Raw genomic sequence first — 23,085 nt, 5'->3', positions numbered from 1 at the left:
TAATAGAAATAGACCATTATATACAATAAAAAACTCATTATATATATGTTTTTCAGGCTAGCCTGGGAAGTAAGTTTCTTCTTACTTCCTTACTAGGACTAGAAAGAACACAACTTCCTTTGTTGGATGCTGAGATCTCTACCACTGATTATAGAATTGATCTTGTAATTCAATTCATTAAAGCTCTATTTATAAAGTAATTAGTAATGAGTTAGTCATAAGTATTACAAAAGCTGAATGATTCATTTTACCTAAGGAAAGGAAAAATAACTTTAGGCCAGTGAGTCTAGAAGAGCTTAATTATGCTCCATGTTTTTTCCCAATGATAGAATTTCTTGCAAATATACATTTCTGTGGATTATGATCACCTATTGAACTAATACTGTATTTTAATGATTCCTTATTTTTTCCCACATAAATTACTTTTTTGTGTGATAGATTTTGTATTTTTCTTATAAAAGTACATTTTTAGAGCCTTAAAGTGCCTTTTGGAATATGATTAGCCTGTATTTGCATTCTCATATGACTGGTAGCTCTTGGAGCTAGAAGAAATCTTAGAGATACTAGGTCCAAACTATTATTTTACAGATGAAGAAACTAAGAGTCAAGAATGATGAGTAATTTTCCCTAGGTCACATAGGTAGCCTGTGATAGAGCCAAGTCAATAACTCCCAGCCAGCTTCCTTTCTATTAGGATAGGCTGTTTGAGGCACATAAATTATAAAGAATTGTTTTATAAATAGAATTTTAAAACTGGATAAACAGATGTAAATAATGTAACTTTCAATGAAAGTCCAGGTTTATCTGGTATAAGATAGTTCCAGTACCAGTTTTCTTTGGCATCTTTGTGACTTTTTGTTTCTAAGTTATTTTAAAAACATTATAGAGTAATGAATGAAGAAAATAGAAAATTTCAAAGTAACAAAAAGAAAATAAACGTATTCAAAGTTCTGTTATACAAACACAAATGCATTTGAGGTTTGGGTGTATTTCCCTCCATTTGTTGTATTTGTGGTGTTTTTTTGTTTTTGTTTTTTTTTTTTGCGGTACACGGGCCTCTCACTGTTGTGGCCTCTCCCGTTGCGGAGCACAGGCTCCGGATGCGCAGGCTCAGCAGCCATGGCTCACGGGCCCAGCCGCTCCGCGGCATGTGGGATCTTCCCAGACTGGGGCACAAACCCGTGTCCCCTGCATCGGCAGGTGGACTCTCAACCACTGCGCCACCAGGGAAGCCCTGTGTTGTTTTAAACATAATTGTTGCCATAATATATATTCATTCACTTATAACTAAGCAGTTGTTTGTGGTGGTGGTATCCTGTTTTTTAAATTATTTTAAGGAGGTGTTCTATTTACATTTAGATATTTATTTTACCATGTAGAAGAAACATTTTAATATGTAGAAGAAACTTATATGTATTTATTTTAAAATAAATATTTTTCTACAAGAAAACACTTACATAGTTTCCAAGGTGTTTTTTAAGAAAACGTAGATAACTAATCTGTACTAAAGAATGTTTTCTACATAAAGATTCATAGCATCATTTATAAAAGGAAACTGGATACTGTCTATTTACCTACCTTCCCCAACATCTGTGTAATCTATTCTAACTTTATAATTTTTTGGAGGAAAAACAGGACCCTGGAAATTATTTTACATTCCTTGACTCTTGGAAGGTTAAACATTCTCCTATGTGTCTCTTTACTACCTGTGTTTTCTGCTACATGAATATAAACATTGTTAAAATGTACTTATTTTATCAATGGAGTTTTATGCTGATAAAAATTTTTAAATAACAGAAATTTTTAATGTTTAAACAAATGCATCAAAAGTCTACCATATTTTTTACTATGTGTAGCAAATTATCATACCTGAGTTATAAACTTGAGGGAAAAAAAATCCTAAAACAGCGTTGACATGATACAATGCTGCAATAGTTGAATCACTTTTCAGGAGTCTTGAAATTACAACTTGCTGAATTAATTGTAAAACTCCCCCTTTAATGACACACATGCACAAGCAAAAAATAAAATCCTGCACATTTTAACAATTTTTTCCCTTACCTTTTAATTCTTTGTTTCAAGAGTTTGTTTGTTTGTTTGTTTGTAAGGGTGGGGGCACTGATATTAATATGATGGTTCCATAGATATCCCTCATTTCTGTCTTCCCTCCCACCCCAGCAACAAAAAAGTCAGCATCCATCCACGGGCCCAAGTGCCTTTGAGGGGGCTGTGGGTCCCCACATCGTATGTCAAGGGACCCAGGAGGAGTCTTGCCTACCCCTGTGTCAGGTAATAGGCAGATAAACCTTGACTCCAACTGTGAACCTTGCAGTGACCCATAAACCATTTCCAACTTTTCTCGATCAAGATCTGGGAGTCCCTGGAGAACACTGACTTGGACAATCACTCACAAACCAAAGAGCCTTTGTGGAAGTCCATGTTTGCAGAGAAGTTCCCACACTCCACTGGAGAAAAAAAAAGTTGAGACACATTGAACTGAGCATTTAGTAAAGACTAGAGGAAATGAGAAGACAGCAACACAAAAACTCCAAGGAACATGAAAAATCAAGGACACATGATACCACCAAAAAAATCACAATAATCTTCTGGTGACTGAACAGAAAGACATGGAGGTCTCTGACTTACTGAACAAAGACTGCAAAATAACTATTTTAAGGAAACTCAGTGAGCTACAAGAAAACACAGAAAGACAATTCAGCAAAATCAGGAAAACGATACATGAACAAAATGAATTTAACAAAAAGATAGAAATCATCAGAAAGAACCAAACAAATTCTGGAGCTGAAGAATACAATGAATGAAATTAAAAATGCAATAGAGAACATAAGAGCAGACTTGATCAAACAGAAGAAAGAATCAGTGATTTTGAAGACAGGAGCTTTGAAATTTTCCAGTCAGAAGAGAACAGATAAAAAAGAATGGAAAAGAGGAAAGAAAGCCTATGCGAGTTATGGGATACCATCAAAAGGATCAGTTTGTGATCATTGCTGTTACAGAAGGAGAAGAGCGGGAGAAGGGGGTAGAAAACTTAATTAGAGAAATAATGCTGAGAAGTTCCCAAATTTGGGGAGAGATTTGGATATCCAAGTTCATGAAGCTCATAGGTGACTAAACAAAATCAAAGAAACCCTTCCAAGACACATTAGAGTAAAATGTCAAAAATCAAAGACAAAAAAAATCTTAAAAGCAGAGAGGAAAAAGGGAAACCCTCAAAAGGCTATTAGTAGACTTTTCAGCAGGAGCCTTACCAGCCAGAAGAGAGTAAAATGATATATTAAAAATGCAGAAAGGGCTTCCCTGGTGGCGCAGTGGTTGAGAGTCCGCCTGCCGATGAGGGGGACACGGGTTCGTGCCCCAGTCCGGGAGGATCCTGCATGCCGCGGAGCGGCTGGGCCCGTGAGCCATGGCTGCTGAGCCTGCACGTCCGGAGCCTGTGCTCCGCAACGGGAGAGGCCACAGCGGTGAGAGGTCCGCGTACCGCAAAAAAAAAAAAAAAAAAGTGCAGAAAGAAAACTGCCAACCAAGAGTACTTTACCTGGCAAAGCTGTCCTTCAGAAATGAAGGAGAGATGAATATTTTCCTAGACAAACAAAAGCTGAGGGAATTCATCACTACTAGACCTTCCTTACAAGAAATGCTTGAAAGAAGGTCTTCATGCTGAAATGAAAGGATGATAATTAGTAACATGAAAACATATGAAGATATACAACACACTGCTAAAGGTGAGTATGTAGTCAAATTCAGAAAACTCTAATACTGTAATATGGTGGAGTGTTAAACACTTAACTCCAGTATAGAGGTTAGAAGAGTATTAAAAATAACTATAGCTACAATAATTTGTTAATAAATACACAATATTAAAAAAAGGTAAATTGTAACATCAAAAACATAAGAGGGGGGCTTCCCTTGTGGCGCAGTGGTTGAGAGTCTGCCTGCTGATGCAGGGGACACGGGTTCGTGTCCTGGTCCAGGAAGATCCCACGTGCCGCGGAGCGGCTGGGCCTGTGAGCCATAGCCGCTGAGCCTGCGCGTCCGGAGCCTGTGCTCCGCAACGGGAGAGGCCACAACAGTGAGAGGCCCGCATACAGCAAAAAAAAAAAACAAAAACCAAACATAAGAGGGGAGGAGTAAAGGGTAGAGTTTTTGTATGCAATCAAAGTTAAGTTGTTACCTGCATAAAATAGACTGTTATGTTTATATTTTATGTAAGCCTAATGGTAACCATGCAGCAAAAACCTAAAGTGGATTCACAAAAGATAAGGAGAAGAGAATAAAAGCATACCAATACAGAAAATCATTAATTCACAAAGGAAGGCAGCAAGAGCAGAAGAAAGGAACAAGGCAACTGCAAAACATCCAGGAAACAATTGATAAGATGGCATATGTAAGTTCTTACCTATTAATGATCTCTTCTTCACAGTCAGGCTTTCAGATCTAAATTTTAGACTTTACCAGCTATAACATTTATTGAACTTCAACTATGTGCCTAGAACCGAGAAGAGACCTGGATATAGGGCTCAGAGCAGACACCGGAGTAGGTAATAACTTTAATTTTGCATTCAAATTTTTAAAAAGAATAACTTTCTGGGAATATGCTACAGAACTAACAAAAGTAAATGCCCAAAAGATCTAACCAATAGTTTATTTTTCCAAGATGAGTATTTAAAAACCATGAGGCAGTAGAGAAACCTAACTGTATACATAACTCACTTGATTTACTTTTAACATATCTAGTTGCTAAAATTAAAATGTCATTTTGACTACTTCACCAGACATTTTTAATAGCTAGTTATTACAAAGCATATTTTTATCAATATAAATCATTTATTCCTGCGAAGTATACACTGATTATGCTATCATTGATTTACATAAATGCAATTAAATCACTGAAATGAATTATGATTGTAAATCACTAACTCGGGTCCCACCAGTAGTTCAGTTAAAAACAGACTTGTTTATATGATTCATAAAATCAACAGAAGTCGCTCCTTGAAAGTGTCATGCTCTTGCACCCAAACCTTTGATTACACAATATGCTTGCATATGCCTTTCTGCCCTTGTCTGTGTACTTCTACTCAGATATTCTTTCTACACCTCTCCTATAGCAATTAGCAAGTTTTCTTCTGTTTATTTATTTTCTTTCCTACTAGACCGAGAACTCCTTCCCTACATGGATATTATCCCATTCCCAAGAATGAAACAGTGTTCAATACTTAGTAGGTCACCGGTAAATGTCTACAGATTTTGAAAATAAATGACATCTATGTCCAAAGATAATAAGGGAATTGTAACATATTGTGATATTATATAAGTTTAAATATTATCAATTCCTTTCTACATAGTTTCATGCATAGACCATGAAAAGATGTCTGGTTCTTGAATGCACACATAAAATGCAAGGAGCTACTTTATATCAAGAACTATGAAATCATTTTCTCAGGGTTTAAAGGAAAATAAGCCTTAAATGTGTTACCCACAGTCCTTTGCGTCAATCTGAAAATCTGAAAAAAAAATGGAAAATGGAGGAAAGATACTTAACCAGAACCCTACTAAAAGGCTAGCTTTTAAGCAGGCAAATATTCAATAATCTTTCCGAAACAAGATTCTGAAATAAGAAAATCATGTTAGTATTTCAGAAATATTGAAAATTACTTTAAAATAGGTTTCTTCAGGATACATATATCCAATAACATAACTTTCTGTCTAAATCATCCCCTTTACCCAGAGGCAGGTCCTTTAAGTTGGCTTTGTGAGAAAGGTAAGAGTCTTAACTGCTAACTGATCAGGTAGCAGTTATAGAAGGTGCTTCTATGACAAGCTTCAAGGTCCAAATGTATTACATGCTTAACATTGTAAGATATTGTCACTCCGAGGAAGTGACATTTAAACAGATACCTAAATAATAAGAATGGGCCAACTAGGATGAAAAGTAGAGGGCAGAGAGTGCCAGGTAGAGGAAATGGCACAGAATGACACAAATAAAGACCCAGAGGCAGAAGAGCCTTCATAGAAGTGACTTACTGAAAAGAAGCCAGTGTGGCTGCAGCATAGAGGACAGGTGAGGAGGGCACTAGGTGAGTTACAGAGTAGGCAGAAGTGGACCAGCCAAGGTTGGTAGGCTTGGGAAGAACTTTGGAATTTATTTGAAGATTATATTCAAATTCACAGGTGACTGGAACCCTGATTTCCAACTCATCACTTTCCATCACATGCACCCCAGGACCAACAACCATGCCCAGTCATCTACCTGGGTCACACCTTTTCCGGTGGATAGATCCACCAAGGACACCTTAATAACAATCAGTTCCTTGGAGAGCACAGAAGATTTTAGATAATGGAATGTGCCTGACTTTAAATGAGAAATACCTTTGGTCAAAGATCCCACCTTGTATCTTATTGCTGAGTACCTTTCTCCTTTGGGAGTACCTGAGCTAATGCTGACCAGATGCTGGTTTAAAAGAATGGTGTCATGTTTTCTACTGACCTTATTTACCTTCTGATTTTTAAATTTCTATCTTATTTTATTTTATTTTTTAATTTAAAAAAAAATTTTTTTTTTTTTTTGCCGTACGCGGCCTCTCACTGTGTGGCCTCTCCCGTTGCGGAGCACAGGCTCCGGACACGCAGGCTCAGCGGCCATGGCTCACGGGCCCAGCCGCTCCGCGGCATGCAGGATCCTCCCGGACCGGGGCACGAACCCACATCCCCTGCATCGGCAGGCGGACTCTCAACCACTGCGCCACCAGGGAAGCCCTCTATCTTATTTCAGAAGATGTGTGTGTGTGTGTGTGTGTGTGTGTGTGTGTGTGTGTATGTGCGTGTGAACGCACATGCACGCTGTAGATTCTTTGAGCAGTGCCATGGCCATGTTTCTGCAAACAGCCATCACCACTAGCCATGATCCTCCCCACATATACTCTTCTTCTATCAGCCTGAAATCTGAACAGGACAGTTTTTTTGTCTTTGTCAATCCAAAGACAAAAGACTGAGCTTCAGAAGATGAGCAAGGGGAACATCACCTGTATAGGAACTGCCCAGACTATCTCAGGAGGCCTGGGAACCACGTGCACAGCCACTGTGGGGGAAGGGGCAGGATGCCCAGCTAATGTGCTTCCATTACTCATCTGACTCTTGGGTACCATACTGGATTGAATAGTGCCACACACCCTTCCCAAATTCTCTTCCTTCCCAGTACCTCAGCATATGACCTCATTTAGAAATAAGGTTGTTGCAGATGTAATTAGTTAAGATGAGGTCACACTGAGATAGAAAGGACCCTTAATCCAATATGACCGATGTCCTTATAAGAAGATGAGACACAAAGACCTGTACACAGGGGGACAGTCATGTGAAGACAAGAGGCAGAGATTGGATGCATCTACAATCCAAGGAACGTTGAGGATTGCCAGCAACCACAGAAGGTAGCATGAGCGAGGCAAGGAAGTATTGTCTCCTAGAGCCTTCAGAGAGACCATGGATGTCTGACACCTTGATTTTAGGCTTCTAGACTCCATAACTGTGTGACTATAACTTTCTGTTGTTTTAAGCCACTCAGTTTGTGCTACTTTATTACAACAGCAATAGGAAGCTAATACATTACTGAGGGCAAGATCCAGGAAACTGGGAGATTGGACGTCACTGTGGTCGCTGAGTTGTGTGTTTATGATGGGAAGAGGAGGCAATGTGATGCTCCCAATCAAGGAGCATCACGGCTGTTTTTGTGAAGTTGCCATAGGCTGGTCCATGCTGGATTTGTGTGTGTGTGTGAAGTCATAGATCTTTGGATGATACCATAATAGGATGGTTGCAAGAAAAAAGAAAAACTTCCTTTTGTTCTTTGAACACAAGCCAAGGTTTTCTGTCTTAAGAGAGTATAATGTCACAATTGGCAAGATCAAGGATGAGCTTCAAACCATAATCAGTAGAGGGATTATGAAAATTAGGCACATACATTATAAATATAGTAATTCACAAACTAATTTTCTTCAACATAGCATGTAGTGGCTTTGACCTTAATCAAATATTTAACACTGAATTTAGATCATATTGATAAGGAGGTTGTTGAATATAATTCTTAGTACATCACAGCACTGAACTCATCATCTTACCCTCAAACCTGCTTTGCATTCAATATTTCTTATGTCAGTTGATGACATTACTCAAACCAGAAACTTTGAAGTCATTATTAACTCCATCCTCTCTCTCCCCTTTCAAGAATCCAGTTAGGAAACTCCATAAATTTAACTTCTGAATGAGTTTCTCTCACTTTCACTATCCATCATTACTCAGTTGTCTAGATCAGACAGTCCCCTTTCTGACCACTTCTTCTTGGCCTCTGTTGTCAACTTGTCCTCTTCCTTCTCCTAATCAGTAAATGTCAAGGCCCTCAGGCCTGGCTTTCTTCCTTGCACTTCCCAAGCTCTTAGCTTCTCTCTCTTCCACTGTCAGGGCTTCAGTTATAGGATGAAGACTCCCACACTTACATCTCTAGCTTGGACCTCTCCCATGAGCTCCTGACTTGTTTGTCTAGGAGTCTACTCAATATCTCTTCTTGGATGTTCCATAGAAACCTTAAACCCAAATACTCCCCAGTGAATTTGTCATTTTCCCTCAAATCTTCACTCTTCCACCATTCTTTATCCAGTTGCTTCAACAAGAAATCTGGGAAATCACCTTTTCCCTCCCTCTCCAAGTCCTTCTGATTCTACCTCTTAGATCTCTTCGGACTCTTCAACCCCATTACCAACACTTCATACAAGTCTGAACTACAATAGCATCATCTTTCTCGGACACCTTGGAAGCAACACACTGCCAGCAGCTTCCCCTGCTCTCCTCCAGACCACATACCCTCTCCACTGTCACTAGATCTAACATAAATCATCCAGTGCCTTCCCACTGCCTAGGGTATAATGTTCAGACTCCTTGGCGCAACCCACCAGCCCCTGCATCTCATGACCTCTGCCTAACTCTTCAGGTTAATCTCTCCACCTTCCTGCATTTGATGCCCGAGAAGTATCTGAACTGCTTGCAGCTCATACCACATTTCAGGACTTTTGTGTGTGCTCTCCTCTCTGCTTGGGATGATCTTACCTAATATCCACCTGCACACTCCTGTCCAACCTGCCCAATCGCTCAGTCATCACCTTTCTTGTAGGTCTTCTTACTCCTCACTCTTCTAGAACAGATCTACTCATGATTTCCTCCTCTCTATAGCTCTGGAATTTGTATATTTCAGATAATAAAAAGTTTATCTGACTTTCTCTCTGACTAGAGTGGACATTGTTTTGTGGGAAAGGGACCATTTTTATCACGACAGCACCTACCACAGTGCTTTGTAGACAGCAGAACTCAGTAAGTGTTTGCTGAACTAAAGTTCTGCTTGTCCTTAGATGAAGAAGCCCACTTCACATGGCGTAGTATATGGCATTTTGGGTGAATTATTTCAAGTAATAAAAGTAAAAATTCTGTTAAGCAATGATATTACTATGTCATATAATTAGGAGATCTTAATAAAAACTAATTTAAGATATTCTATATAAATAGAAACATCAATTGCCTAAACATCAAATCACACATTATTTCCTTAGAAGCAGAGTATTTTATTGACTCTTCTCCTTTTATCACCCTTCACAATCTGTGAGTATGTCCTGTCTCCTCTATCTCTAAAATGTATTCTAAATCTGCCCCTTCTCTCTGTCCCACTGTTAGCTCTGCCCATCCAGGCCACCATCATCTCTGATCTGGATGACTGAAAAAGCCTCCTGTTCTCTACACTGCAGCTGGAGTGCTTCTTTTCAAATACAGATCAAATTCTCTTGCTCCCCTGCTGCAAGGTCTTCAATGGCTTCCCATGCCACCTCCTTATCATGACCCACACAGTTCTAGACGATCCACCCTTCTGCATCCGTGCTACCTCTCTGACTGTGCCTGCTCTACCGCCCCTTGCACATGACCCCTACCTCTCCAGCACTCTCTCTGTTCCCTGACCTCGTAACACCTCAGGGCCTCTGCACTTGTTCCCCACCCTCTAGATTTCTGCATGGCTGTCTCCTTAGTCATTCAGCTGTCAGCTCAAATGGCATCTCCTTAAAGAAGTCCCCTTCATCACCCAGTTTAAAGCAGCAACCAGCCACAAGGTATCACACTACCCTGTTCTATTTTCTTCCCAATCCTAACCACTCGGCAGCAGAGTTGAGCAGTAAAGCACATGAGCACAAGGGCCAGACTCCATGGGCTCAAATCCCAGCTATACTTCCCACTACCTAGGTGACTTGGGGCAAGCACTTCATCTTTCAGTGCCTCTGTTTTCAGAATAAGAAGAACACATACTTCATAGGAATTGTTGTGAAGACTAAATGAGTTAATGCATTCAAAGTGTTAACCACAGAACCTGGCTTGTGGTTAGCATTCCATGCCTGTTAATTGTTATCATTTATCTATTGTTTGGCTCTCCTTTCTCTACTTTCCTTACTCTCACCCCACAACTATCATCACTACCAAGCACGCAAAATCAAAAAGAGCAGAGACCTTACTGCCTTGCCCCCACTCCTTTATTTCCTAGTGTGGACCAGGTATATTTGTGGAATGAATGAAGTATTAGAAACAAGTGATGAAGCTGTTTAAATTTATCTCAGATTGGTTTCATTTTATAAAGACTCTCAGATCTACAGAAGAAGCACTGAGAATCATAGTGGTTTCTTTGTTTTTTCTTGGTTTCTATCTCTTAGTGCACTGCTGAAGGGAAGCTACAGAGCACTGAGAGGCAGGAGTTAATGCATTCAAAGTGTTAACCACAGAACCTGGTTTGTAAGTTCTATCACTTACAAACTAGAAGACTATGAACAAGCTGCTCTGGGCCTCAAAAGTCTCATCTATAAACCAAGCTTGTAACTACTGGCTGAAGATGGAAGGATGGGTCAGGTGTGAGGTTGTTGTTGTTTGTTTGTTTTGTCATCAGCTCTAAGATCTATGATTTTATGAATATAATCAAAATCCAGGAAGAAAATATTAAAGTCTACAAGGTAAAACTTTGAATTATTTTACAGATTACCTGAAAGAAAATTATGTGAATCAATCCAGTTGTCAATTCGGTTGGTAGCTCTGGGATTGTTTGTAATTACCCGTAGAGATTAGCTTCTAATTTTATGCACATACATTCACTCACAAACTTATATATCTCTTTCTGTTTAGACTTATATGCTTAACTAGTAACTGCAAAGAAACATAAAATGATGATCTCAAACTTGAATGCTTGAAACATCATTGAAGTGTACCCTTCATATAAATGTTTTATTCCAAACTTTGAATAGGAAGCCAACTTTCTCCCAAGAATCTCATTTTCAGTCCCAAATTTATGATTATTTCATTACTTTGGATTAGGTTAAATTTAAATTAGTATATTAAGTTGCAAAAGTATATGTACCAGGTGTTTTAAGGCCTCGATCAATAAGTTTGGAGTTATTCTCTAACCACCTCCTTAAAACAGTTCTTCCAATTTTTTTCTTCTGGATCTCTGGTTGTAATTCTGCTAGTGAAGTTTCTTTCTCTCTCTCTCTCTCTCTCATTCTATATCCCCTCCCCTCCCCCCATCTTTAATAGGAAATCTGGATTCAAATGCTTTTTCTGCTACCAGCAACCCACTTGAAAGAATTTTTTTCACGTGGTGTTTTCCTATTTATTTATATTAGTATAGACTCCTAGATATTTATTTTATTCAATGGTTTGTAATCCATTATTATTTATTTTGATGCTAAAATTATTCCAGCTTTAGCCATGGGAGACCCTTCAAGCTGCCACCTGTGTCCTTTTGACCAGTTCCCATCATTTTTTAGCACTTCCTTATCTTACAGAGCAACAGGTTCATCCTGTACTTTACCTGTCCCAGCCCTATAATCAGGCTTTTCTCCACGGTGCCATGGCAAAGGGTCATGGTTCCTTTTACTGGAGAATGAGATCTGGAAACCAAGATTTGGGTGCTAGATGTACTACTGGCTTAGCACTGCTTGAGCTATAAGAATTTGTTACTTTCTCTTACCACATAACAGCTAGAATTTACATTCCATTGCAAATCTGGCTGAAGACAGTGGATTTTTATCATTATCATCTTGTTATCTTTCTCACATCGGACTCCATTTTGAGTCAGACTGGCCCACGTAGTTTGGACAGACAGAAACTCATCACACCGAAACTATTCCGGGCGTGTTTTCGTTTGGGAACCTTCAGGAGGGAGCCTTTGGTCACAAAGGTGCAATACACACCTGTGTCCTCCGGAGTGCGCTGTTCTGCGCCCAGCACAGCCCCAGAGCTTTCTCAGACCTGAAGCGTCTGCAACACTTTGCAAGGACACAGTGGAGGGGGCACGTCAGCGCTCCGACTTCCTCCTGACGCCGCCTCTGATTGGCTCCTGGACATGTAAGAAACCGGTGAATGAGCTGCTGGCCCTTGCAGAAACTTGCTTGAGGTCTTTGGTGGCATTATCCTTTCCTCCTCGTCAACCCGGCAGGCCAGCCGATCCGGGGGAGGATGAGGTCGTCGTGTGTCCTGCTTACCGCCCTGGTGGCGCTGGCCGCCTATTACATCTACATACCCCTGCCAAGCTCCGTGTCCGACCCCTGGAAGCTGATGCTGCTGGACGCCACTTTCCGGAGCGCACAGCAAGTGGTGAGACGTAGCCCAGCGCCGATTCTCTCTCCCTTCTCTTAAGCAATGTTTAAAGAGGGAAACAGAATTTCCGGACCTTGTCCCACGAGAATACAAATTTTTCTAACGCAATGATGCGATCGCTTTTTAAGGTGGTTCAGACTGACATTTTCAGGGTGTCGCATTCTCTTTGCTAGCAGAGGGTTAGGTCTATGTGTGTCTCTTCTTCTGTGTTGGTAATGGAGAAGGTGAAGTTCTTGAATAGAATTTGACGACTGTTTAATCCTTCGTCTTTCCTAAATGTCCCCCTCTTTCTTGGTTTGCAGCGCCAGAAACGGATCTTCCAGCCTTTTATAAACCACCCCTCCTCCATTTTTGTTCTCCTATAGAGGGCGGCAGAGAGTGAGTTAAATGTTTTAGGAAGGCTCTGGGAAAAACGGGTTCTGGTTCCTGGGAGTGCAGCCACCTTAAAAGCAGACTCGGGCGCGGGTGACCTCCCAATGTCCCCGACAGTGGAGCCCCCCATTCCCGGGGGCAGCAGGCTGGGCTCCTCCAAGTACTTGGGGAACAGCACAGATCTCGCATTTCATGCGTGGCACTCATCAGCTCAGCAAGAAAAGAGGCCAGGAGACCTGGCTGGCGGGAGAGGCAGTGGCAGCCGGTGTGTGCATGATGCATTTCTCTCCGGCCTGCCCTGCAGAATTTAGTTTGTCTTTAACTGTCGCGGAGATAACCTTTGCCTGAGCCAGGATACCCTGGCTTACCCTGGCAGGGTGACAGTTCTCTCTACTGTGTCACGGGTGTGTATTTCTTTAACCCCGTAGACAGGAAAATGTAACTTTCTGGTTTATTCTATGTAAGAGGCATTATTTTCAGTGCCAGACAATCTAAAATCTAAGCTACAATCTGTAGTCAAGGCTGAGCCCTATGACTGAACAGTATTTCTAAGCATCCTGCTCTATCTAAACTCCTAACCCTCCTCCAAAACCGAGTCTCCTCCCTTCCCCCAACCTTGAGCTTTAATCTCGGGTTATTTTGGTAAACTCCTTTCAAGAATGACAACTAGAGGGAAAAAAAACCCCATGATTTTCCTAGAGGGTCGATGTTCCTTTTCCCTGTCCATTCTAATTGTGTGTAGGATTACATAGTCTCTGAAGCTTTGTCCTATCAAAAAGTCTCTTGGGCTTCCCTGGTGGCGCAGTGGTTGAGAGTCCGCCTGACGATGCAGGGGACGCGGGTTCGTGCCCCGGTCCGGGAAGATCCCACATGCCGCGGAGCGGCTGGGCCCGTGAGCCATGGCCGCTGAGCCTGCGCGTCCAGAGCCTGTGCTCTGCAACGGGAGAGGCCACAACAGTGAGAGACCCGCGTACCGCAAAAAAAAAAAAAAAAAAAAAAAAAAAGAGTCCCTTAACTAGGGTATTGTAGCACATTCCTACGACTTTGCTTTTCTTGAATCCAGCATCGTTCTCCACCCCTAAGTCCCCTATTGTCTCTTAGGTATGATCCATTGAGGCTATAGAGCCTCTTCCTTCCCTCCTGCTTACTACAGTGTTGACGTGGTGAAAGAATTACCATTCCCTTCTCTAGCATTGGCTCCAAGAAAGGCAATTTTTGTACAGGAAGCCCTACAATCACTCTCTTCCTCCAGAAATTATGTAGCTGGGGAGTAAAACCCTTTAAAGATTCTCGGGTACAATGGTATTTACCTGGGTGGCTTAAATGACCCTCTACAATAAAAAGAATAATGACTAATAATAAGAAAAACAGGAAAAAAAAAAGAGTCAAACTACTATGGTGGCCACAGAAATTATTCTTCCTTTTCTGGTCACCTAGGAAATCTTCCCTATCATAAGTAATTTGGGAAAAGCCAGGTTTGGAAAAAAGCTTTTCTTCCCCAACGAAGCAGCCAACCCATTAAGGCCTTTGGATCATACAGTCCTCTGCAGAGTATGCTCTCAGCTGGTGTTTGGGAATGATAATGTTTGTAATGCCAGGTCACAGAGATAGATAAGGTAACAGAGTGTCCTTACTTGACACTGTGGCCGGAGGTGGGTTAGCACAGAAGTGGCTCTCATCACTTGTCTTCTGGATTGTAAAGTATCAGAAAGATCATTCAGACCACAAGGAAGCATATTCTACCCAGGAAAGCAATTTACCAATGTCACTTCAAATTGTCCTGGGGAAAAGGAAACATGGCTTGACACTTGGTAGTAAATAGAATATGACTGTTAAAGTTAAGAGTCCTGCTTCCCTGAATCCCACCTCAGCCAGGCCACTTGCTGGCTTGAGGCTAGCCCATTTACTAACCTTCTCTGACCCTCAGCTTTCCTTGTAAAATAGGGCTAATAGCTACTTTGTAAGAGTGCTATAATGTATTTAAATGGCTAGAACTGGTGTAGTTATTCTTCTAAGAGTTGTCCCAAAGGGCCACTATGGGTTGTGGGGAAAATCTGTGGTACTGCCCAACTTTGTTGAAACAATAAAGCAAATGCAACCTGGAAGTAGTTTACCTCCTGGAATGAAACCTGGAATGCTGTCACTACATTGCGTGGCATAACATTTGTTACCCAAATCATTTTAGTTTGAGTTGATTAGCTTAACTACAAAGGCTATCAATACTTCAAAGATGAGGCTTGGCCTACTTCCTAACACAGCAGGCACCTGCCTAGCCTCAAGAAATGTGACTGCTCAGGACTTCCCTGGTGGTCCAGTGGTTAAGACTCTGCCCTTCCACTGCACGGGGTGCGGGTTCAGTTCCTGGTCTGGGAACTAAGATGCCTCGAGGCCAAGAAAGTGAATGCTACTCTTATCCTGTTGTCATTGGCAAATGATTCACCCCTAGCTGCCCCTTCTAATCTCCTTTATCTTCTGCAGATGAGTCAGATTATTGAGATTGTGTTCCTTGTACTTTTTCTTCCTTGGCATCCTCCAGTATTACGTAAGAAGAAACTACTTAGGATCTTTCTTAAGTCATCTCAAACACAGATGCTACATTAGAGTCACCTAGGGAGACTTCAGAAATCCTAAAGCCCAAGTCACACAGTATACCAAATTTATTCAGAATCTTTGGGAGATGAGTCCCAGGCAGCAGTATTTTTAACAGTTCCCAAGGTGATTTCAACGTGCAGCAAAATTGAGAACCACTGCCCTGTAAGTTAAATAAATGCATTGCTGATGTAGATAATATATTTTTGTTAAACTGCTCGAGTTATATTTCACACATGTGGCTGGAAATGAGCCCCTTAACATTAGCATGGATTAGTTTATCAGATTTGTTGGTTGATACTTTGGCTCTAAGAGGCTAAGGGGATAAAATACTAGCTAGGCAACTTTCAGTGTTATAGCAAAGCCATTGTAAGACTTGAGCAGTGGAAAAGCACAAACAAAAATAGATCTGGAAAGGACAGTGGAGAGAGGTTTAGATGAAGATCGGGCAGCAAGAGACTAGAAGAACAAAAGGAGGGAGTTTGGGGGAGGTTCTGAAGACATTTCAAAATGCTGTGCAAGCAAAGATTTTTTTAAAAATGGTAATCCCAGTACAGGTAGAGATATTGAGACGTATACACTGCTGGAGAAAATGTAAATTTTAACAACTGTTTTGAGGGCAGTTTGGCAATATCCATCAGAAACTGTAGAAGCATTTTCTTTGACCCAGAAATCCCTCTGGATGAATTTATTTTAAGTAATTATGCATATAGTCAAAGCTGTAGCTATAAAGATAGAAACATTTCACAGGTGGTACAGAAATCTTTTTAAACTAGTCCAAAAGCACTGCCACTTATGAGAAATATGAGGGAGCATTCAGCAACCTTTCTCTTCTTTTTTCTGCAGTTATTTAAAAGAATTTAAGAACAATAAGAGATTAAGTAAATATGGTAAACCCATATTTTGGAAACTATGCAGTAAAAAAATTTAAGTTGTAAAAATAAAGTTTAATGGTCTACAAATGATTTGTACTGGGTGTTAAGTGGGAAAATGCTACAAAACAGCATATATGCTGTAATCCCATTTAAAATACCTATTTATCAAAACATACAGTTTTATATATCTATATATAGATGTATAGAAAGAGCTAAAGGATATAATTTAAAATATAGTGTTTTTTTTCTGGGCCATAAGATTATATCTTCAGTTTTCCTATCTGTATAGTCTAGTTTTTCTACAATGAACATGGAATAAGAAATTAATTTAAAACTTTTTTGTAGGAGGTTTTCTACTTCTAAAGCAGAATTGATGTGCAATGCATATCAATGTGATTAATATTTTAGCAATTGTTCTATGAAGAAAATAGATTTCTTTCTTTCTTTTTTTTTTTGGCTGTGCTGCATGGCTTGTGGGATCTTAGTTCCCTGACCAGGAACTGAACCCCAGCCAAGGCAGTGAAAGCACCGAGTCCTAACCACTGGACTGCCAGGGAATTCCCAAAAATATTGGGGAAAAGTTCCTTTGGTTTTTAAGTAAAAATAAAAGACACATTTGTCATTTTCACCAAGAACTTTATTGAACAATGTATTCACTGTTTTGTTCCACTACCTTCTGTCATTTTTCAGGCAACTTCATAATTCCATCTTCCCAAAACTTTTAATCTTTTTTGAGCAAAGAACTGTTCCAGGTGCCTTTTACAGTCTTCCAGGGAATTTTCCATTAAGAGAATTTTGGGGCTTCCCTGGTGGGGCAGTGGTTAAAATCCGCCTGCCAATGCAGGGGACACAGGTTCGAGACCTGGTCCGGGAAGATCCCACATGCTGCAGAGCAACTTAGCCCGTGAGCCACAGCTACTGAGCCTGCATGCCACAACTACTGAAGCCCGAGCACCTAGAGCCCATGCTTCGCAACAAGAGAAGCCACCACAATGAGAAGCCCACACACCACAACGAAGAATAGCCCCTGCTTGCCGCAACTAGAGAAAGCCTGCACACAGCAATGAAGACCCAATGCAGCCAAAAATAAATAAATAAAAGATAAATCTATTTTAAAAAAAGAATTGTGTGAAGACCAAAAGAAATGAAAATCCGAAGGTATAATGTCTGGTGAATATGGGGGATGAATCCGTACTTCCCAGCCAAGCTGTAACAGTTTTTGCCTGGTCATCAAAGAAACATACAGTCTTGCTTTATCCTGATGGAAGATTATGTGTTTTCTGTTGACTAATTCTGGACGCTTTTCGTCCAGTGCTGCTTTCAGTTGGTCTAATTGGGAGCAGTACTTGTTGGAATTAATTGTTTGGTTTTCTGGAAGGAGCTCATAATAGATGACTCCCTTCCAATCCCACCATATACACAACATCACCTTCTTTGGATGAAGACCAGCCTTTGATGTGGTTGGTGGTGGTTCATTTCGCTTGCCCCACGATCTCTTCCATCCCACATTATTGTACAGTATCCACTTTTCATCGCCCGTCACAATTTGTTTTAAAAATGAAACGTTTTCGTTAGGTTTAAGCAGAGAATTGCACGCAGAAATATGGTCAAGAAGGTTCTTTTTCACTTAACTTATGTGGAACCCAAACATCAAAGCAATTAACAAAACCAAGCTGATGCAAATAATTTTCAGTGCTTGATTTGGATATTTTGAGTATGTCGGCTGTCTCCCATGTGGTATAACATTGATTGTTTTCAATTAATGTCTCGACTTGATTGTTATTGACTTCAACTGGTCTACCTAACCGTGGAGCATCATCCAGTGAGAAATCTCCACCACGAAACTTTGAAAACCACTTTTGACATGTTTGATCAGTCACAGCACCTTCTCCATACACTGCACAGATCTTTTTTTGTGTTTCAGTTGCATATTTACCTTTCTTGAAATAATAAAGCATAATATGCTGAAAGTGTAGCTTTTCTTCTTCCATCTTCAATATTAAAATGAAAATTCACCAATTTTGATAAGTTTTTTAAAAATGCACGCTGATATGACAGCTGTCACAATACAATCTAACAAAATTGTTTCGAGTGAAGTTAAAGACAACTTAGCGCTACTAGAGCCATCTTATGGAAAAACTGAATGAAAGAACCTTTTGGCCAACCCTATATATACATTGCTTTTAAAAACACATCCTGGATCCTTTGACAGCTATCACGATAGCAGGCTTCACGCTCAGTCACTTGGATGTAACACAGATTGAAAGCTTACTGTTTGAGTCTGACCTACAAGAAATTGCAGTCTAGTACGATGAGAAGCCATGTTAATATACAGCTATTAAAAAGGCAAGGGACTTCCCTAGTAGTCCAGTGGTTAAGAGCCCACCTTCCAATGCAGGGGACTCGTGTTTGATCCCTGGTTTGGGATCTAAGATCCCACATGCTGTGGGGCAACTAAGCTCGTGTGCTGCAACTACTGAGCCCACCCCTCAACTAGAGAGCCTGTGTGCCACAAACTACAGAGCCCATGCGCTCTGGAGCCCTTGCACCACAACTAGAGAGAAGTCTGCGTGCTGCAATGAAAGATCCTGCGTGTTGCAATGAAGATCCCGTGAACCGCAACTAAGACTCAACACAACCAAAATAAATAAATAAATAAAATAAAATGTAAAAAAAGCAAGAGCTGACAAGTTTTTCAGAAGCTCATAGGAGGGAGTGGTTATGTACAGTTCAGAGGGGTGATAAAGATGGTGACTAAAGGTAATAATGGTATCTCAAAAGAATTCAGAGCCAGAGTGTGGCTTGTCTTACCTCGATCATTTCCTAGCTTTCTAGTTCTTACCCTACGTATCTTTTTGATGACATAATATAAAAGAGAGATTATTGAACCTGGTGTTTCTGCTGACTTTATTTATTTCTTATAAATGGCAGTGCTTTTGGACTAGTTGAGCAAGGTTTTTCATCCCATAAAATATCTCCAAACTTGTTGAAATCTAATGTGACCTCACCTGAATTCTCTGTGCATGTGCCTTTGGACTGTGTGGGTATGGTTTAAATGACAGCTCAGCTGGATGCCATGCAGAATTCCAACTTGGTAACCTTTTTCATAACCATTCATGAACTGGAATGTTTACTACTGTCACGTAAATTTAACTTTAAATTAGAGATTTCACTAAGCACAATTTTTAGCTGATTTAATGGGATTTTCTTTAAACACCTGGCAGCAGAATGGCTTTAAGAATAGCTTAAGGGCACAGTATTTAATCAGCATTAGTTCTGACAGGTGCTCAATGTGAGTTGGTCTCAGTAGACAGTACCTGCCGGTGAATCCAATCAAATATCAAGGTCAGATTGAATCAGCTACAAGTGTGTAAGACAATACCTAATTTATAATTCTCCTTTTTATTTTTCCCAGAACTCTACAAATATGGCCCTGAGCACAGAAATGCCATCATTATTACTTTATTTTAATGGGACATCCTATTTGTAACATGTGGCTTGAGCTTGATATGAAAACATTTCTCTGAGGTGTGAAAGTGTAATAATTGTTCTTAAACATTCTATTAATGTACAGTTACTTCTTTTAAATTAGTGAGCATATTTTTACTTTTACTGCCAAGTGAAACTATATGGGAACTATCCCTTATTTTCTTCTTCATTTATATTTATAAAGAATTAAGACATATAATTAAATTTCCAAGTGGCAAACCTAGCTATATTCCCTACCTAATCTGTCTTATTATGAAATTTTAACAATCTATCTTTCAGTGTTTCCAAAATGAAATTTAAATCCTACTTTAATATCCTATCCTTAACAAAATTAAAATTCAGAAGTCATCATTAATTCAATGAATATTAACTGAACCCTAATGCTAGGAGTTGGTGAAACAGAATAAGACACACACCTAATCTGGAGAAGTTTACAGTCCAGTGACGGGAGACAAACCTACTGACAGTTACAGATTGTGCACTTGACTGATAGAGGAAGAGTTATGATGGAGGCATTTGGGGGTTGCTATAGGAGCCTTAAAAAGGACATCTAATGTTAACCTGGGCATTAGGAACAGATGTCTCCCTTTCACATTGATTTCTACTGTGAATTATCAAGGTTGAGCATTTATGGTAAAAATAACATCTATTAAGGATATAACTCAGCATTTACTCTGTGCCAGATACTGTGCTATGTGCTTTACATGCAATTCATTTAATCCATGCTATAATTCTATGAGATGGATGTTCTTATTTTCCTTATCTTACAAGGGAGGAAACTGAACTGTAAAGAAAAGTAACTTGCTCATGATAACAAAGCTTGTAAGAGGTGGAGTCACGATATAACTCAAGCCTGTCTTAACTGTGAGTTCAAGAGTTCAACCATTGTTGACTTTCCGTAAGAGCTAGCTGAGTGGAAGAGTTGGGGAAGAGAAGAGGGAGAGAAAGGAGAGTGAAAAAGGCATTCCAGCCAAAGCGATTGTTCCAATGGGAGAGGATGGTACAAGCTAAGTCTCTAAAAGTGGTTCAGAGTTGCTGGAGCATAAAACTCCGAAGTCAGAGAGAGAAGGTAGGAAGGAAGCACAGGCCAGGTAATGAAGGGCTCTGTGGGCCAAGAAAGGAGCCACTGAAAAAGATTTTTAGTAGGGAAATCACATGCTCAGATCTGTGTTTGAGAACAGTCTTTCTCAGTGGCAGTATAGACGCTAGAGTTTAAGAAACCAAATGAGGGCAAAAGACCACTTGGAAGCAATTATCCAGGTAAGAGGGGAGGGCATGAACTAATAAAATGGGACTGGTTTGGAGTGAGGCTGACCAGAGTTGCTGATGGAGGGGGCGTGGGAGGCTAATATGGAGTGAAGGAGAAAAAGGAGTCAAAGATGACTCTTGGGACAGACTCTGGAGTAACTGGGTGAATGGTGATGATGACCCTGATTAGGAAAAGGAGCATATCTGAGGGTGAAGGTAATAGAGTTTGGCACCTTGCTTTGAAGTGTCCATGGGACTGGTTTAAGGATAGCTGTTCATAAATAGTTTGCATATACAAGACCAGAGCTTGGGAGTGAGAGGGAGAGAGACAGCTGGGCTCGAGACATGGATTTGGCAGAGGTCAGTGAAGGGGTGGTGGTGGGAGTGGTGGGAATGAATGTGTGTGGGGTGAGAGGAGGATTGGTGATCCTACCAAGGAAACCCTAGAGGCTCACCAGTAAGAGGAGGAGGAGGCTAACCCTAATAGAAATGAGACCCTAAAGAACATAATTGGACTTCCCTGGTGGCGCAGTGGTTGGGAGTCTGCCTGCCGATGCAGGGGACGCGGGTTCGTGCCCCAGTCCAGGAAGATCCCACATGCCACAGGGCGTGAGTCATAGCCGCTGAGCCTGCGCGTCTGGAGCCTGTGCTTCGCGACGGGAGAGGCCACAGCAGGGAGAGGCCCGCGTACCGCAAAAACAAAAAGACAACAACAAAAAAAACCCCATAATTTTTTGTTATACCTTATATGTATATAGCACTCCAGGTTTTACAAAGGGTTTCCCTTACATTATCTCATTTTATTTTTACAGTGAATAACTGGCTGGCCTTAGTTATTTCCATTTGTCAAGTGAGGAAACAGGTTCAGGAAGGGTCGATGATATCCCCAAGGTCACATGATTAGTTATAGTGGCAAAACAGAACTAGAATAAAAATTCCTAGACTCTTAATTTCACGTTCTCACTGCTGGGCCTGGGTGACCTGAAAACAAAGTCCTCCATGATGGATTTGCCCATTTTTGTCCCTGGTGCTTGCTCTCTGACAGGCCCCTCATGGCTGTGGCCATGCACTTGGGAACGCTCATGATAACTTTATCACAGCTACACTGTATCTTGACTGTTTTTTGAGCTCCTACCATTAAATTAATCTACACTGGTGTTTCCCAGTCTTTTTTCATGTCAGAGACTTGATGACTTTTGTATGCCAGGAAAAAGTGGAGGAAATACCAGGGGAATCTATAAGGGCTTGAATGACAGAATTCACAAGATTCAGAAAGCAAATTATACAAATGGCTCTCAAAGAGAATACCAACTCTGATAAATTTTGAATAGTTATAAAAAATGGTTTTAAGTTTTTACCTCTGTAAAACACCTAACCATCAATCTCTTATAGCCCATCTGTAACCCGTTAGCAGCCTACCTGTTGGGAAGCTCTCTTCCTTACAGTTTGTAACTATTTAAATACACATTTATTATTACTGCTATTAAACACAAAGATATAGTCCCCGAGTTACATATACCTAGGTAGCCACATAATTTATTGTCCAAACCATGACATTTTTGAGAGTGATAGGGGCTGCTGTTAGTAATCATGCCAAGACAACCGTCTTAAACCAGAACTATTCCCAGACAAATCTGGACATATGCTCAGCCTGCATTTATGTGACTTGCATTGATCAGCATAATCAACGCAAAGTTATGGAGTGATTCCTGTGCTCCCTGTTCTGCCCAGATTTGACTGTTAACCCTCCAGGGAACCAGCTCCCATCCATCACCCCCAGGCGGAATTCCTGTTCCCTAGGATAATGGCCAAATAAAAGTACTAAGTT

The 23,085-nt window shown here is 40.5% G+C and overlaps 1 protein-coding gene across 2 annotated transcripts in view; it reads left to right on the top strand.

Moving 5' to 3' along the window:
* Positions 1-12,385: 12,385 nt before the first annotated feature.
* Positions 12,386-23,085, top strand: part of NCEH1 (neutral cholesterol ester hydrolase 1) — a 62,797-nt gene continuing 52,097 nt past the window's right edge. The window contains exon 1 of one of the 2 annotated variants that reach the window (XM_082655012.1): positions 12,386-12,681. Coding sequence is in view for 1 of the 2 variants with exons in the window: in XM_082655011.1 (XP_082511137.1) it covers positions 12,544-12,681 (138 nt within the window). In the remaining variant the exon portion in view is untranslated. The remainder of the gene's footprint in view (positions 12,682-23,085) is intronic. The other variant, XM_082655011.1, reaches the window with a different exon arrangement.

The sequence above is a fragment of the Grampus griseus genome (assembly GCF_964374135.1).
Source record: "Grampus griseus genome assembly, chromosome: 5".
In the NCBI taxonomy this organism is placed as follows: domain Eukaryota; kingdom Metazoa; phylum Chordata; class Mammalia; order Artiodactyla; family Delphinidae; genus Grampus; species Grampus griseus.
The sequence above is the reverse complement of the archived record's forward strand: the minus strand, read 5'-3'. Positions and strand labels throughout refer to the sequence as shown.